The sequence below is a fragment of the Triplophysa dalaica genome, chromosome 20 (genome assembly GCF_015846415.1).
Source record: "Triplophysa dalaica isolate WHDGS20190420 chromosome 20, ASM1584641v1, whole genome shotgun sequence".
NCBI classification, from domain to species: domain Eukaryota; kingdom Metazoa; phylum Chordata; class Actinopteri; order Cypriniformes; family Nemacheilidae; genus Triplophysa; species Triplophysa dalaica.
In genome coordinates, this window is record NC_079561.1 from 20,124,847 (window position 1) to 20,144,317 (window position 19,471).

General features: G+C 38.9%; 1 protein-coding gene across 2 annotated transcripts; it reads left to right on the forward strand.

Moving 5' to 3' along the window:
* The first annotated feature begins 6,029 nt into the window (after positions 1–6,029).
* On the forward strand, positions 6,030–18,573 carry LOC130409727 (alpha-2,8-sialyltransferase 8F-like). 2 transcript variants are annotated; one of them, XM_056733892.1, is made up of 7 exons: positions 6,036–6,428; positions 7,187–7,273; positions 8,476–8,562; positions 12,581–12,725; positions 12,795–12,907; positions 12,983–13,066; positions 14,779–18,573. In XM_056733892.1, exons 1-7 carry the CDS (start codon positions 6,325–6,327, stop codon positions 15,239–15,241), a joined length of 1,083 nt encoding a protein of 360 aa, XP_056589870.1. In that variant the 5' UTR covers positions 6,036–6,324; the 3' UTR covers positions 15,242–18,573. The 2 variants fall into 2 exon arrangements, with proteins under 2 accessions (XP_056589871.1, XP_056589870.1); XM_056733893.1 differs by lacking the exon at positions 12,983–13,066 and having other exon boundaries at positions 6,030–6,428.
* Positions 18,574–19,471: the final 898 nt, after the last annotated feature.

The following is a 19,471-nucleotide window of genomic DNA, read 5'->3' on the forward strand; positions in this document are numbered from 1 at the left end:
AATTGCGCTTGTTTATGATTCATGTTATTTAACAGAGTGCTAAAAAACAGAGGCTTTATGTCATTATTTAATGACAATGTAGAATCTTCAATCCATGCTTTCTTAAAACGCACAAAAAATTGAGCAGCTGAGTCTCTCTTGCCTGTTTCAAAAGATAAGACCTGCTGACTCCCTAGAAATGAATCAAGAAACACTCTTATCTGTCTAAAAAAATATTTCAACATCTGAAAAGTTTCCCAAACAATGCATGTGGGTTTGCCCCCATATGGCTGTTTGCGATTTTATCATTTTCAATTGATAATTGTGGGGAAGGCAAACTTTTCTTAACGGTCTATCATTTAGCGTGTTTCCAGCAAGTACCCTTTGACGGTTTTTAGTTACATTTGGTTTATCAATTAATTTTTCCGGTTTCATCTCTTTTGGTTTTATTGACGGTGATGGTGCAGAGGGAGAAGTCTGTTTTTGGCAAGGGGCAGTTTTGATTTGCTTACGCAACAATTTTTGTTTTTTCCGGACCCTGGTCCCAAACCTTTTTCATGTCTTTCCATACTGCATAAGCTTTATTCCTGTATGGATAATCCCATATTGGGTCTCCCCAGCATGCCCTTTGCCAATAACATACACTCATCAGAAAAGGACCCTTCCCTCGGATAGGGAATATCAATTTTCAGTTTTATTCCCTCCGACCATCCTGCCAGATTGCTAACATATGGATCTGTATAAAATCCCTGATTATTTCTGTACATAAAGGTGACTGGCGTTTCGCCCGGCAGTGGCCTCGAAACAGAATTTCCCATCTTAAACTTTAAACCCGGCGGTGATAAAACAGTACAGTACAGACAAAACAAAGAAAAACCCTCGTGTTCAATCGACCAACCGTTTCAACAGTGCTGCATGTATTATATTGTGATCAGAGGGGGATATCCTCCTCACCGTCCTTTTCTTTCTGACACCAATATTTCAATACATGCAGTAACAGTGATATCAATAATATTTTCAATTTTAACTGTAACAATGTTATCTTTTAGAATAAACATTAAACAGATTTTTTTTTTTCGTGAGTAACAAAGCCTCCTCAAAGCTAACACTTCGATCCCAAATTACAGTGTGATCAAGACTGCATTAACCATTCATATTCGTGCGTTAATAATTATTTGATTAATTACTGTCGCCAGCCTCGCTGTCACAACAACGGGAAGTCGAATCCCACTAACATGAATTGAAACCTATTCATATTTGTTAATAATTATTTGATTAATTACTGTCGCCAGCCTCGCTGCCCCCAACTGTAAGAATGTAAACTTCTTATGTCCCCTTATCTAAACAATATTCTACGGTTGAAGAGTCTAATCGACTGAACACCCAGAGTTTCAGGCCTGGAGACAAAGTTTGACACAGACACAAGTGCTTGTTCAATCAGAGTCCAAAGTTTATTGTATTAAGGACTAATATTTATAAGCTTGAAACAGGACGTGTCATATAAAACCACCAGAGTGGAAAATCACCAGACTTTCTGTTTAGTCTTATTCCTCCTGAACAATCAGATATGATCACGTATTCAATATTACAATAACAAAACAATTGTCCCTAGATATCATTAGGAACCTTGAGAAAATTATTAAGGTAATATTTATTTTAATACTAAAACTCATAAAGTAGTCAATTTGCTACAAATATATGTTTTTTTTATGGATTCAATCCTATACACCGGTCGAAAAACTACCGTCTCACTTCTTTATTGCACAAATAAACTGGAGTAAAAAGTATTTGGATTAAAACAGTGTTTATGATCATTCTCCATGCTATCACACAGAATGAGCAGTACAATGATAACCTCTTAAAACCACTGACATAAAAACTCTTAAACATAACCAGGACACTAGCGTCACGGTTCTCAAAAGGACTCAGATGCAGGTGAAGTAAACACAGTTTATTAGCACAAAGTTCACAGCAGCAAACAATAAATCGGCAGGGCACTCCTGACCAGAACAAGCACGGCCAGCTGTAACCTCCGTGAGAGAGAAGTTTACATTTACTTTTAGGCATTTGGCAGAGGCATTTATCCAAAGTGACTTACATTGCTTTATCCTATACATTTTACATAGGTATTTGCAATCCCCTGAGATCGAACCCACAACCTTGTGTTGTTAACGGAATGCTCTTACCACTGAGCTACAGGAAAGCTAGAAAAGAGGCAGGGCACTCCTGACCGTAAACACAGGAAACTCCACTGGCAGTAAAACTTTGTGAGTGAATAATCCACTGAAATTCAAAAAGGAACACGAGAACCAAAAGAGAAGCCGTAAGGGAAAATAAATCCTAACCAGCTCACAGGATGCCTCGTTCCTACGAAGGGATAGATCAAAAGGTAAACTCCAAGCACTGCGAGCAAAACACTGTACAAACAATTTACATCGCCACATGGAGAGAAAGCCAAAACGAGCTGAAACAGAAGGAACACAAATGAGGAGCAGGTGAGGGTTACTAACAATACTAAGAGCCTAAATGGGGTACCAGACGTGAGAACAATGCAAAAGACAAAACACAGCAAAATAAATACGGAAACAACCCAAAAAAAAAAAAAAAGGCAAGGCCTGACAACTAGAATAGTAAACATCAATCATTTTCTTGTTCCTAATTCCATAAAAGAATGCCTCATTACCTCTCGTTATTCAATGTCATGGAAAGCATCCTGGGACATAGAGCAACCGACCATTACCTTAGCAAAGCCACGATTCTTCTGAACAATGTTAATTCGGACATAAAATATAACAAACCCCTCTTAATCTGAAAGATAAATGAACATTAAACACTAACAAGTGTTTCTCTTGACTTGGGTCTCAGGTTTTCGGAACTGAAGTGGACCCTTAAAGACCACTACTCTGGGGAGCCTTGATTTGGCATGTTTTGCTACACGTGAATGTAAGAAAATTTGTTATATTTCTTAAATTGTTCTTCTTTTGTTAACCTTTTGTAGGGTTTCAACATTTGCATTTAGTCATTACAAAGTTGTCAGGCATTTACACTTAAGTTTTTGAAGTTGTTTTGTTTGTCACTGTTTTGTGAATATTTACAAATGACAAATTTGATGTGATGTGTCAGTTACGTTTGTTAACTTCATTACATGTTTTACCAAATCTAACGGATTAATCTGACAGTTGGCATTTAGCCAGTAAATGTAGGACAGCTTTTTCATATTCTGACATAATCTACAGAAAGTGATAAAACAGACCTGGTAAGGCTATGGATTTGTATTCATTTGATTATGTAAAGTTTCTCATCTGAACTTTTTCATAATGTTTACATTAGTTTTTCAGTGTTATTTTCTTACTTTACCACTTCTTAGTTATTAGTTGCATGTTTACTTCTTTATGAAAAAAACACGCCTTCTCTAAATGTAAATGAAGATCGTAAGACGAGCTGTTTGTTTATGTAAGTTTGTTTCTAAAGAACATCACATGTAGACATTTCTTTTTTAATTTAAGATACATTTATTAATCAATCATATTGTATGGGCGCATAGTTAATTCATGCTCATGTGGATGTAGGGGTGTTTGAGTCCCCCAAAAATTATTCGACTAATTAGCATAAACACTTCCTTAGCTACAACTCTATTAACAGAAGCTACATTTAAACCCATCATTACCTTCCTCACATTCTGAAACTGAAAACCCAGAGTTTCCCTCGATTCAGGGTTAATATACTCAGATTTTTCACTAAACCTACTTTCTGAAATGAGCCTCTGATCAGTTCATTTACCCCAATACTCGTTTAAATAAAACTGCATAAGGTCTACATTAACCCTACATTAGTAGTCATAATATCAAACATAATGATAATGTTTTTTTTTATGTGTCTGTGTTCTTCAGTTCTTCATCTGACACGGTTTGTCTTACACATGTAAGCACATGTAAAGAGAAAGCTTTGTGTTTTATGACAGCATCTTTTTCGTTGACTGATGAAGGCTTTAGTTCACACTCAACTCGTTTGATGGGTTTTGTCTGATCGGTGTTTGAACTGTCATTTCTAACGAACTATGACGTCATCAGACCTGAACTTGATAATGCCGTAAGCGCTTTACTTTACTGAAGAGCACGTGCTGAGCTGAGAAACGGCTCGGTAAAATAAAACAGATTAAATTTACTGCAATGAAATAACGGGTTTGTGTCTGTGTGGAAGAAATACATGGAAAAGTCTTACACATAAATCCTGGTCTGCATCTCATGTCATCGTACAAAAAACTGACTTTTAAGTGCAATCACGGGTTTTTGGTGGATTTTTAAATGTGTTAAATGATTACAAGTGTAGTATTTATAGTTTTACACACTGTAAAAGTCAATTAATTATACTACAAAATATGTAGTTTAATATATTGACGTATACGATGCTAAAGCCAAGCAGTAAAAACCCAAACAATAACATGTCATCGAAATACGACAAAAGATGATTTATTTAATTATTTATAATGATTAATCCTATAAATCCTCAATTAATCGCAGGTCATTTTATGTTTTGAAGACAACATTTTTCGAAAAAAACTTTCTGTGTTCAAGTGTCGCATCATGAATATTTTTCATGAAAAAGAAAATGGAACGAAATGTGTTTAATTCATATTTATTATTGCTTGGTTCATTTGAGGATGTTTTAACAAGGAAAACAGCCCGTAATGTGTATTCGTCCTGCATGTGAACATTCTGTTCCCTCCGGGTTCTGAAGTCGTTTAAAACCGTGAACATTGACAAACACACAGAGTAGGCTATAGTGATGAAAATAGAATATAGACTTTACAAGTCTTTAAAACATCTTTGCTAACCATGATCTGTCTTTATGGACACCCGGATATTGACATGACATGACATATGATCATTTACGAGAGAACATTTTCAGAATGTCTCAACAGTAAAATAAAGTCAGAAGACTCGGGCTATAATAAAGAGATCAGTGATGCTATTATTCAGCTCTCCTCACTTTGTGTTTTCTGCCAGTGACATTCAGACAAAACAGTGGGAACAAAGCGTGGATAAAGATCCTCATTAAAGATCATCACAATAGTTTAGACTGTGGAAATGTGTGTATTTATTTTTCGAGTGTAAAAGCGGCACTCTGTTCTGATCGTTGAATGTTGGAATGTCGCCGAACACACTTGTCTACATCTTCACATATTAGATCACACAGGCATTTCTTTTGTACACGATATGGAAACTATTAAAAAAGATGTGTTTAATAATGCAGTGTATGGTAAGGTTAGGGGTGCTGGGTTCGATTCTCAGGGCCAGCCGGTAGCGACACGTGCCCTTGAGCAGACACCAACTCCCGTTTGCTCCGCGGGGGCTGCAGTGATAGATGCCCACTGCTGGGGTACATTACGTGTGTTCACGTCTTGCAGTGCGTGACGTGTTCACTACTCACTGGACGGGTAAAATGCAGAGGTCACATTTCGGTTATGGGTCACCATATCTGACAAATAGGCCACTTTCACCAGAAGGGAGGTCTTTTATTGTCCCAATTACTTTGATAATTTTAATAAATAAAATAATTTACATTCTATTGTTATTGTATTTAATGTGTGGAAACGCAATGGAGTTGTATTAATTAGGCATCTCTAGTGATTTGACCGACGGCGCCCCTGCTACCGAAAAGAGAAGCAAATATTTCAATAAATGAGCAATCATTCTTTTTCATTTTAACAGTCATATAAAGTTTGTGAGGGTTGGGCTTGTTCTCTAGAAGTCTCTGTTCATGTTCGTGCATTCTTGTCGTTCATATATGTGTGAGAATAAATGGATTCAGTGACTTTGGAATTCACTGACTATGGCCAGAGGAATTTTTGCCATGACCGGGGTTATGTTTTGTTTTTAGTTTTCTGTACTTAAGTGTTAGATTTTTTTATTTGGAATAACGTTATTAGGCGATTACTAACGCTTTGAATCCGTTGTACAGTCTATTTTGGAACTTTATTTTGTATTCACCCTTGGCAATAAAAACACACCCAGACAGAAAAAATGACGAATGCATTGACGAGTTGTGTCCGTTCTGTTTCAAAAGCACTTTTCGTTCACATGTCACATATATTAAAGTTTGTTTCAGTGTCAACAGGTTCAAGGTTTAAGCAGGGCTGTAACACACCCGGTGAGTGGCATATAAACGTCACATTCCGCACAGAAACCCACTTAACTCGTTACGATTGAGTAAGTCAGCAAATGTTCACAGAGGAAAAGGAGGGGTTGCAGGTGTGTGTGTGTCGTCATTAAACCTTTAACCCTCCATCACGACCAGAACACGCTCTCTCTCTCTCTCTCACATACACACTCACACTGTGATCTGATGGCTGTGCTCGTGCTGCGATGGATCTTCAGTCTGTTGACGGTGATCATCATCTCTCAGAGTGTGTGTCTCATCTACAACACATCATATTCACACAACACCGGGTCAGAACATCTTCATTCTACATCTGTTTGTTATTTTGATGTCTGAAAACTGAAGTTTAATGGATAATCTCTGTATAAGAGAATAAGAGTAGTCTCGTGTGTTTTGATTATTATTATTGATCAGTTGTGATAAACTTATCATGTATTTGTTTTGTTGAAATGTCTGTCGTTTTTTCTTGACAAAACTGATTATGGCGTATTTTGGTCATTCAAATAAGCGAATGTTAAACGAAAAAGATGCGTTTGATGTGTAAAACTCAAAGCAGCACTTACTGAAGATTTGTAATAATAATAATTATGTGAATAACAACCGATCGTCATGTATTTTATAAGTAAAAAGAACAAACCTGACCACGGTTAATTTTATTAATGAATTATGTATTAAATATTATTGATTATTATTTTAGTTGATTATGTTCTAAGTAGTAAAAATGAGAAGTTAAAAACAGTTTTCTGCATTATTGAGAGAGTAGGCCTATAGCCCTTTAAAATTGCTTGTTAATCCTCAAGCAACATTCCTATGATTTAACCTTAAGCTCATTGAATGACAGAGACGTTTTACCAGTTATTCTGAACAATAGCTTTAATCAGAAAAAAAGTTTATAGGTGCGAAATACAATTGGGTTTTATTATTATCAAAAAATGTATATTTATAATGTGATATGTAAACCCATAGGCTATGAACAGAAACGTATTTTTCTTTACTAAATACGATGTAAAGCATCTTGATGTTTTGTGTTCTGTGTTCTTGGCTTCAGGGATGCAGTTACAGACACGTTTTACCAGTTACATTGCAGTAAACTCAGAGAACAGTTCTCATCAGACAACATCAAACCAGCTCAAAGGTTCAAGCACACATGAAATGTCATCTTTGACATTTACTTATAACACGGTGGCATTCTTTAGCATGTGCTCTATTTTTTTTAAAGGAATGCTGTCCTGCCAGTTGATAACAAAACCTCTGAATTCATGCTTGACAATACTTTTGTTTTTGGTTCAACCTATGACTCTATACTGTTGAGTTAAGTTAAACCCAGAATGCCCACATTTCGCCCAACCATATGTTAAACAATAACTGTTGAGTAGCCTACTTAAACACAACTGTTTCACTCAAAGTACACATTTTGAGATACAATAATATAATATATTTATTTAATATACACTTCAACTGTTTTTCCCATGCAGGAATGCTATTATTGCAAAATCTCTTTCGACTTACTAGGCTAAAAAATATTTGAACTGCTTAAGGACACATAGTTTTGCAGAATGTTCCCCAGTAACTTACTGTAGATTGAATTACTTTCCTATTAGAACTGTTTTCAATTTGATTTAAACTTTCCATTGAAACGCTGTGACTTTTGAGATTCAACATGAGCAAGAAGAGACCGGTCTCATTACTGGCATTAGCACAGTAGGTCTATTCGCAATGCAAAAATGACATTCTTTTTTAAGCATTTTAGTCTTGTTTCCTAGTAAAAATAGTAAAAAAGATTTTGGTTCCAAAATGAGATCAAATCATGTTTTTTTATTGTGCATTATAATTAATATCAATCAAACTGCAGTTGGTTTGTTTTGTTTAAGCCATAATAACTGAAAAACAAATGCTAACCAACACAATAAAAAAAAACCATTTGACAAATGATTTCTGAAAGTTATCGCATTTTGGATCCAATCTCCTCGAATGAAACGTCTTAAATGATGATACATTTACATAACAGGATAAGTGACCTACGCAAGAAACTTCTTGCTGGTTTCAAGAAAGAAAATATAAGAACTTGGTATGTTCAAAACAGAATGCCAAATTAAATCTACAGTTAGTCACTAGCAAACTGCCGTAAAACTACAGCAAAGTTTTAAATAAAGTAGCCAGACACTGAAATCTGGACTGTTGAATTGATGCTGTTGAAAGTTTTCCATATTTTTGACCCATAATACCACGAAACCACCAAAACAATGTTATAACAGTTAGTGTTTCTGTGTAAGGAAGAGAATGAAACATCTCTTTGTGTGTGTGTGTGTGTGTGTGTGTCTTTCTTTCTTTCTTTAGAATTGACATCATGAAATTCACTCAGGACGTTTTGAATTTAATGAACTGCCCGTACAGATCAAACACAAGTGAACGAGCGTCAAACAAGTGAGTAATTCATCTGTATTTAAACATTGAGCTTCAGTGAGGCAGGTGGACATATGATGTTTGTCTGCACCATAGAAACCAATGCAAACAAAAATGGCTAATAACACACTCCAGAGCGACCAATGGAATTCAATCACCTTTCATTACTTTGTTTTGTGTAACTGTGCATCTAAACATCTCAATTCCGTCTAGGGGTCTATCGAACTGGCCGGTTAGCGACTTCGATATTAAGCATTTTTTCGATAACCGACACCGGTCATTTTAAAAGCCGATTTAGTAATATAATTGTGAAATGCGCTATTTGGCTCTGATGCTGCCAAGGGTTTAGTGAGAGTCGTCTGAACACGTCACTCTAGTCTGTTCCTAGAGTAGTGCCCGCCCACCGCGCATCTGATTTGTTGGGAGTCACAAGTCCAGCCAATCAACGCAGGGGCTGAAGGCACTGGAAGGATTAGCTGCTTCAGTGGTCGCGCATCAGTTGACGGAATAAGCATTATCACATTATTTTAATCATGCTAATCACAAACACAAACTCTTTCAAAGCATCATGTACTCGCGTGCTCTCAAAAGACGACCTTCAGTCAATGCACGCGCACACGGGACACAGCTGCCAATCAAACTGCTCGCATCAAGTGTCAGATGGAGTTATTTTCGTAATGTATTACGCATAAGTGTTCAGACACACGTTATAATGCCGGTCTTGGCTCATATACACGTAAACACAGTCGGTTGTGTTCAGTGAGTGTCTTCAGATCTGTGTTTTTCCTTCATGTCTTAACATCTTTTTTTATTGCTGACGATAAAGTCATTTTGGTCATACAAATAAGACCAATACATGATTTGAAACTGTGATTGGTCTACTTTTATTTGTGTGTACTCATTATCTACAGAATGTTTTTCTTTTGTAAACGTCAGGGTCCTGTCCTTCCTGTCTTGTTTTTCGTGCATTGGGTACAGGGCCGTGTCATTATCACGTCTTGTGTGTGTATGTGTGTGTGTTTCGTCTTGTGTGGAAACACGTGGCGGTTTGTTTTGACAGTTTGCCGCGTGTCCTCCTGTCTTTTGTTTCGCTCCGCCCCATCAGTGTTTCATCTCCCTCACCTGTCCATTCTTCTTCACGACAGTCTCCCTGAATGTTTAGTCTTGTCACCTGCCCGTATCTCTCCCTGTGTCATCATCCCTCGTTAATGTTCCCCTTCATTAACTCTGTGTATTCCTAGTCCTGTGTCTGTTCATTGTTTGTTTCACAAGCCACTTCATGTCTGATTGTTGTTCCTGTTTATTGTTCCCTTCGTGTTTTTGGTTTTATCATTTGGATTACCGTTTTTGCCTGGTTTGTTTTGTTCCTCTTGCGGGAAGTATTTCAGTTTTAAGTCTTTTATTATTTATTGTGCTTCTTCCCCATCTAGGGTGTTTGTTTTTGTGTCTTTTGGTTTACCCTTCACCTGCCGGCATTGGGTTCTGTTCTTCAATCCATTTCGTGACGCTCTATACAGGCTGAGCTTCAGTCGTCTCTCTCCGCGTGCATCTTTCTGAACCGCGGCATTGAAACAGATTTAAAACTGCGAATACTCATCATGGGGGGCACGGTGGCTTAGTGGTTAGCACGTTCGCCTCACACCTCCAGGGTTGGGGGTTCGATTCCCGCTCCCGACTTGTGTGTGTGGAGTTTGCATGTTCTCCCCGTGCCTCGGGGGTTTCCTCCGGGTACTCCGGTTTCCTCCCCTGGTCCAAAGACATGCATGGTAGGTTGATTGGCATCTCTGGAAAAATTGTCCGTAGGGTGTGAGTGCGTGAGTTAATGAGTGAGTGTGTGTGCCCTGCGATGGGTTGGCACTCCATCCAGGGTGTATCCTGCCTTGATGCCCGATGACTCCTGAGATAGGCGCAGGCTCCCCGTGACCCGAGGTAGTTCGGATAAGTGGTAGAAAATGGAATGGAATGGAATACTCATCATAGAAACGTAAAGCATGTGTATAAAGAAATTTCGAAGTGTCTACTTTAAAATGATCCAATTAATATTGTTATTTTCCGATTATATACTATGCATGAAAGTAAAGACATGTGCAGTTTCTATCCGCATCAGTGAAGACAGCTAAAGACCCAAACAATGGCAGAAGAAAACATAAATTATCTTTGTTAAATATAATTCATAATAATTCATTACATTTATATAGCGCTTTTCTGCCTGGGCACTCAAAGAGCTTTTACATGGTAAGGGGGGATCTCCTCAACCACCATCAATATCCAGCATCTACCTGGATGATGCGACGGCAGCCATATTGCGCCATAACGCCCATCACACGCCAGCTTATTGGTGGAGAAGAAACAGGATTTTAACTAAGCCTATTGGTATACTTGGAGATGATTAGGAGGCCATGATGTTCAGAGGCGTAAGGGGCAAATTTGGCCAGGATACTGGGATTACACCCCTACTCTTAATTAAAGGACATCCTGGGATTTTAATGACCACAGAGAGTCAGGACCTCGTTATAACGTCTCATCCGAGGGACGGTACTTCATGACAGTATAGTGTCCCGGTCACTATACTGGGGCATTAGGACCCACACAGACCACAGGATTAGCACCCCCTGCTTGGCCTCACTAACACCTCTTCCAGCAGTAACCTAGTTTTCCCAGCAGGTCTCCCATACAGGTACTGACCAGGCTCAGCCGGCTTAGCTCCAGTGGGCAACCAGACTTGGGCTACAGGAAGATATGGCTGTAGGCCATATATGTCGAATCAACTATTGTTTGTTTATTTCCCTAATGTTTACCATGGTGTTACTATAGAAAGCATGAAGTAAGCATGTTTTTTGTGTCTTCATGTTTGGGCAAAGTTTTTGTCAGAGCTCTTGTTATTCTTAATTTTGAAAATATTTTTTTAATTTTTACACCTGACATATATCCATCCATCCAATTTCTTCCGCTTATCCTGGGCCGGGTCGCGGGGGCAGCAGTCTAAGCAGGGATGCCCAGACTTCCCTCTTCCTAGACACTTCCTCCAGCTCTTCAGGGGGGACACCGAGGCGTGCCCAGGCCAGCCGGGAGACATAGTCCCTCCAGCTTGTTCTAGGTCTTCCCCGGGGTCTTCTCCCGGTGGGGCATGCCCGGAACACCTTCCCGGGAAGACGTCCAGGGGGCATCCGGAAAAGATGCCAGAGCCACCTCAGCTGGCTCACCTCATATATATCACTTCAAAATATCAGTTATCGGTCTACTTGACCTGTAATAATCCATATTGACATTGGTCATGAAAAACGCATATCGGTTGACCTCTAATTCTCTCATCATTTATTCTCCTCGTGTGGTTGTGTTACTTCATATTTTTCATTTTATTGACAGTTATTTAATCTTTTACAGTATTTGTGATTTATTACAGTTGAGTTTACTTTCGGAATGAACATTTTTCATCTAATAGCATAAGACACAAACTCTGACATCACTGATATTAAAGGGATTCTTCACCCAAACATGAAAATTCTTTCATCATTTCTTCTGCTTCGAGTTACTCCAAATGTGTTTAAATGTCTTTATTCTGATGAACGCAGGGAAAGATATTTGGAAGAATGCTCATAACCAGACAGATCCTGTCCCCCATTGACTTCCGTAGTTGGCAAAATTACTACATTTTTTTAATTTTGGTTCTGATGAACACAAAAGAAGATATTTTGAAGAATGTAGGACAGCATCAGTTCGGGGGCACTTTTGTCAGCCATTGCCATTTTTCCTACTATGGGAGTCAATGTGTGTTGAGATCTGTCTGGCTATAAGCATTATTCCAAATATCTTTCTCTTTGATCATCAGAGCAAAGACATTCATACAGATTTGGAACAACTCGAAGGTAAAGTAAATGATGACAGAATTTTCATTTTTGGGTGAACTATCCCTTCAGTAAGCGATGCGGTTGTCGTCATGTCTGTCCTGATGCATTATGGGTGTTTTGTCTGTATTGACTCTTGTGTAAAGAGAGACGAACTGTGAACGTTTTGTATTTTCTTTGTGTGTTTCTGACAGGATTAGACTGAATCTTTATTGTAATGCCACAGGATCTTTATTCCTCACCAAACACAACACAGCTATCAATGAAGAGATCCCATACGAAACAGAAATGAAACTCACTCACAAGATAGACAAAAAACTTCACAACATGTTTCCTGAGGTGTGTGTGTTTGTGAGTCTTTATTATTGGATGAGGTTTTGTGTACTGTAATCTTGTTGTGTTGTGTAGGATTTTCCGTGGACGTCTGGTAGTCTGGGCCATTGTGCTGTGGTGGGCAGCGGGGGGATTCTGCAGAACAGCAGCTGTGGACCCGAGATTGACAGTGCAGACTTCGTCATAAGGTAAAGACATCCCATAATGTCCCGCGCTCTCGCCGCCATCCTCTGTCCTGCTCTTACTGTGTTTGCTTTTATCAGGTTTAATTTGGCTCCCATTAATGACAGCGATGTTGGTGTGAAGACGCATCTGGTGACCATAAACCCCAGTCAGATAGAGAAGAAGTGAGTGTCCACGCACAGATGATGAGAGAACAGTCACATTAATGTACACGTATTATCATGACACATACTGACTGATGACAACCAGGGGCGGGATAAGGTGGTCAGGTGCCCCTAGGCTGCTCTTTGGTTGAGGCCCCCCTTAGGTGGCTTTCACGCTTGCAGTTTAGTTCAGAATAGAGCACCAAAGCCAATTACAACCAATTAACCAATTACAATGTATCTTCTTCAATAAAACACATGTCAGAGATGATAGCGATGGTAATTTACCTTGGATTTGAGCAAGAGTGAGCCTGCATTGTTTTGCGCGTTGCTAGTGGAATCAGAGTGGCAAATGAATGGTAATACGATGTTTCCAGATTTAAAGATAAATGATTAACAGTCGGTTTGCAAGCAGCAGAAAGCTTTGTATGGGGCTGTGTCCACCGAACATAGAACGAGAACTGCACCCACAATTGATTCATTCTACATGACATTGTTGCTCTGTTTGTTCACCTGTGATCTCACAATATCTGCCTTTTAAAGTCAGACCTGTATACATTACTACGGTGGCCGATAGGTGTCACTGCGCTGCAACAGAAGAACACACATGCAAACATGCAAACACAAGCAAATTCAGAAATGATCTTCATTAGTTTGACGACACATGCCCTGCAAATACTCACAAGAGTGCCCAGGCAGAAAAGACGCACTTCATTTTGACTGTTCAAATTTGTTAGTGGAGTTGTCAGCCACATTGACTATGTCAACGAGAATAAGTTGACAGGTTTTTAATCATGTTTTTAAACCTTTAAACTTTTTCATAGTGTCACCTTTGGTTAAGTAAGTCGAGCAGCTACAACGTCTCATAATTTTTGTTAAACTGCCTAAAGTTAACCAATCTTATCAGTAAAGGCAGGCAGTACTAGCCAATTAGAGGCAGAGTATAGCGGGGGTCATGACTTCACCATCCTAGGGAAAAAATGGGCAATTTGGCTCGCAGATACTGCTGAATGTTGCGCATCAGGGGTGATTTAGAAGTGGGCATATACAAAGCTTACCCTGGACTACACCTCTGGGTTTTCTGTAGGGTTGGGAATCGAAAATCAATTACAATCTGGAATCAGAATGCCAAGGCTTGGAATCGTATACTTGAGATTAAAATTATGATTCCTCTTATCTGCTGATATCTCAATAAAAGCCCTTATGAAAATGAATAATATTTTTTATTATAGTAAGCATAGTTGAACTAGAGTATTTGCATTAAAAAGCACAGGAACAACAAATTAACCACAGTTGAATTATAGTTACTACAGTTGAACCATGATGTACTTCAGCTTTGGTAATGCAAATGGACAAACGTCTTACATACATCGTATATATGTCTATATGACATAACAGAAGCAACATCTCAGAGATGTAATTGCAGACATCAAATAGACGTCTCCCAGATGTATGTACACTACAGTATGCTATTAGGGGTTGTATTTGATTCCATGTGTGAGCTGGAGAAAGAGATTCAGATATGATGGGCCACACCTGCATCTCTCTCATGTACATTGACGTGTATAACTTTGGCAGTACGACTTAAAGTGAGTTCAATCTTCACACATCAACCAAATGAGCCAGAGAAACACACAATTGTTCATTTGAATAAAAGTTTAAAAAATAAGATAAAAAATTTGATGAATGGATACAAGTGAATTGAAGTTTCTGTCATGTTTGTGTGTGTGCAGTTACAAAGACAAGAATGGCCCTGATCGGCTGGTGAAGCACGTCAGCGTGTACGGGAACGCACATCTCATCCTTCCCGCCTTCGCCTTCCCCTCTAATACAAAATATGCCATGACAGTTCTTCAAGCCCTTCAGCCAGTCAGACCCCAGCAGCCGGTGGTGTTCTTCAGCCCCTCTTACCTGCGGAACCTGGCCAATTTCTGGAAGTCGCGTGGCCTGAAGGTGAATCGCCTCTCGACGGGGTTCATGATGATCAATGTTGCGCTGGAGGTGTGTGAGGACGTGCACGTGTACGGTTTCTGGCCGTTTGACATCGACCCAATGCAGCGGCAGGTCCCGCATCATTATTATGACAACAGGGGCCCGAGCCACCGCAGGCATCGCATGCCGGAAGAGTTCCTGCGTCTGCTGCGTCTGCACAGCCAGGGGGCCCTGACACTGCACCTGCAGTCCTGCGCTGCCTGAACCAGACACCAGCGCATGTGAGCGGAGCTGAGCGGTGGAATTTCTGCTCCCCGCTCCAGCGCTCAGAGTCGCACCAAACTGCTCCGCTCAATTCCCCTCCCCGCTCATCGACAATTTCATCCCATCCACTCCGGTGAAATCTCTGCACGCTCGCTCAAATTTAAATTTCCTCTGCATGCCTAACACCGGCTACTGGAACTGATCGCGGTCATTCTAGTCTATGCTTGTGTTTACACCAGACGTGTCGCGGCATGTTTCAATAGTCGGTGTGTTTCAAAAGTGTCTCTACGCAACTGCTTCGCTGAAGAAAGATGCCTTGACTATTTTTGACGGACACCGTGTCCAAACCGCACTGCAAATAGACAATATTTTCAGATGTCAACCAATATAAAATGCTCACTTTTTGCTCTGGCTTCCCCATGTTTGCGCATCACACTGTCATGTTTTTCTTTTTAGATTGAAATACGAATCCTTACTTTCTGAAATCGTATCACCACATTCCTGTTCATGTTCAACATCGTTATCATCTAGTTTTTTAACAGGAATTGTAAACCAGTACGACCTGTCGATTTGCTTTTGGAAATATTTCACGAACTCCATCTCTCCTTCACAATGAACGATTTTTGAAGTATAGGCTGACAGTATTGTACATTTTTGAAGGCACAGGTGAATTCTGGCTGGATTTGTGCATGCCCTAGACTCGTGCTGTGAGCGCTGTCGGAGCGGAACTGGAGCGACACAGAGCAATCGCTCCACCATTTGGGTAAAGACCCCCTCAGCGCTCAGACTATATTTGCACGCTCCGCTCACATGCTCTGCCAGACACACACACTGTCTGCTACACACACGCACAAAAAAACACCTGAGGGGCCAGCACACACACACACACTTACTGACTGCTACTCACATGTACAAAAACACACCTGAGGGGCCTGCACATATACACACACACACACACACACACACACACACTGACTTGCTGCTGCACACGCACAAAAACAAAAGCTAATTGTGTTCAACATGGAAAAAATGGGTGTGTATATCTCAGGTAAAGAGAGAGAAATTATAATGAGCTTAAAGTCCCCGTGAACCGGAAGTTGCGATTGTTTTTACTTCCATATTTTGCCGCATTTCCCAGTGAAATAAATAGCCGAGTGGCATCCGTCTTTCTATTTGATTTGATGTTTGAAAACAGATTGATCTTAAAATCCAAAGAATCCAAATTCTCATAACAAAAGCTGGCGTAAATATCATCGTAAAATTGAGACAGCCTCATGGTTGTTTTAAATCTCAATAGGTAAAATGTTTAATACGTGTATTTGGTTGTTTCACATGTGACATGTATTGTATTGAGCCTGAATCATCATTTTGACGTTTACTAGCCATTAAGGAATATTTATTTTGATATAGGTTAATAATAAGCTCTAGCACCCTTACTTTAGCTTTCATTATTGTACTGCTTTTTACATTATTCTGACAAACTGACGAAACGGAGAGAGGTCACAAGTTTTATGCCGTAGTAACAATTATTTTGCATTTATAATTTATGTTATAATAAGTTTATGTTTTAACACTTGCTAACATATTAGCTAACATGCAATCGTAAATGCCGTTTAACACATCACAAGCTAATATATATAGGCTATTAGAATGCAATGTTCATGTTACACACATTAAATTTAATTGTATAGATATACATATACAGTTACCACACGAGCAAGCCAGTTAAATCATATTATTTTATTCTTACGACAAAGATTAAGATGTTCTTTAGAAAGTATTTGAGAATGTTTTAAGAAATGTTTGAGAATTGCACTTGCGAACAATCTTATGAAATTCCTACAATATATCTTACGAAAGTTCTTATATTTTGTCTTAAGAACATTTTCGTGAATCCGGCCCTAGGCAATTGGTGGTGAGGAGACAGGGTTACCAAGCCAATCAGTACATACACTTAAAGGGGAGGAGTTAAAGGATGCTCCGCCCAAGCTGTCTAACCAACATCATTTAAGATGTATAGTCATTTCAGGATGGAAGTGCATTTTCAGATGTTAACCCGTGTGTGGTGTTCATATTTTTATTACTCACCCAGTGTTTGTGGGTCTAGTGGACCCGCTGCAGTTCTAGGTTTTTAATTCAACACCATCACTAAGTAACATTTAGTCAGTTAGAAGACACTTTTATCCAAAGCAACTTACAGAGAGTTCAGGGAGCAATAAGCAATCTGTCACACAGGAGCAATAATACAACAGGTGCTGATACAGAGTTACACTTTATGTTAAAGTAATGAAAAGATGTTTATTTCCTCCCAATAACAAGCAATCTTAACAACATATATGGTTAATATTTGCCCTGTCCCATTGTTAGATCACATTTATGAATTGAACTGCTCCACTTTTTTTTGCCGGGAACGGCAGGGGCAGAAACAGAAACTCACACTTACACACACTTTCGATCACTCTCTCTCTCACACACACAGAAACACACACAGTCATTCTTAAAGGGGGCCACGGCATGAAAAGGACACAATGAAGGTACACATTGTGAACCTGTGTTTCCACACTTTTATAAGCCCTTGGTCTTGTTCACCTGAACAGCCTGTATGTATATAAATGTGTAGGGGGTGTACAGCGTGCGGTCATTGAAAATGTGTCCTGAATTGTGTTCTCCACAGAAAATAAGCCAAAGCCAAGGAAAAAATTATTAATGGTTTCATTTTTCTTTGATAAAAAATGACCTGAACACCATACAAGGGTGAACTGAAGATGATGAGGGCACATTCATTTTAAAAAGAGAACGACCCAAATTGATCATCTATTTACAATAAACACAGCAAAATTTCATGAAAAAATAGGCATTTTGTCATTTGTAATTTCACTGGGACTTTAAACCAATTAAACAGCAACATTTGAGGCAAGCTAAGATTGCTCAAACGTACCTGAGGAAGCACTGAAACCAGTTTTGTGTAGCAGGAGTCATGTGTTGTGTTGATGTTTTGTCAGGTTTGTGTCTTGTGTTCATGGACAGTTTTGATGCGCTGCACCTCTCCTCGGTTTCTCTTTTATTTAATATCTTCATGTTTGCTCTGTTGTGTGGTTTTATTGTCACTCAGCAAGTCCAGAGAAGTCTTTAGTTTTGTATTTGTTTTGAGTTTTGTGATGTATCTGTGAGGATGTTTTCAAATGTACAGGTGTGAGCACAATCACATGCATACACACGTCAGTGTTATTTCACCTGGTGATTTGGGCCTTTGATCTTTGATTTCTGTGTGAAGTCTATTTATATCTATGAATGATTATAATATTGAATTATGATTGTGAAACTGTTTAAATAAAGCCTTTGATCTTTGCTATTGTGGTAGATGTTCTCTCTTCACAATCTTCTTCTAAAGCACACCAGACTCAGCATCCGCTTCATTCAGACAGAGGTGGAGTTTCATTCCGTATAAATGTGTTGTGTGTTTATTGAGTGTGATGGTTTGTGTGTGTACTCAACACGACTCTCTTTAAAATCTTCTCTGAGGGCTGTTCCATAAAACAAGATTATGAAGTAAGCCAGGCTTATTTTGTTAAATTAGACTTATTGTCAGCCGATTTGGTTTCATAAAGCAAATTAAAAACAGTTTGAACTCTGTTACTACGGCAATTTATGTTGGGAAATTAGCCTGGTCGGGGCGGGTTTACTGTCAGGCTAAGCCTTAGCTTTTGCTTAACTAGAGGGCAACGTAATGTGATGATATTACCACTGATTCTATGTCATGATGCAATATTACATCACTTTAATGAACATTACATATTTTGTTTTAAAGAAATCAAGAATACAATAGAATACAATAATCAATGAATATATTGTCTCATCTGTGTTAGATTATACCGATTTGTTATACTTTAACTGTTTAAACTAATGTCAATAAAGTTTGAATTTAAACATTCCCCAATGAATAGATAATTGTTAAACAATTTCAAACAATTATTTTGGGTAAAAAGATATTAATCCAAACATATTTACCAGTTGTTGGATTTTCAGGTTTAACTTTCAATTGAACTTTTCAGCGATATTTCTTTTTGTACGGAGGTAGAGCTTGTACACAGTCTTTATCTTCTGTGCATTATTCTGCAGGAACAACAAAAATAATTTGATGGAGTACTATTGGCATTTTGTTGTAATGACTCAATTTTCCCTCTGTCACATGTGGTCCCAGTCTACAGTATCCTGCAGACAATCACATTT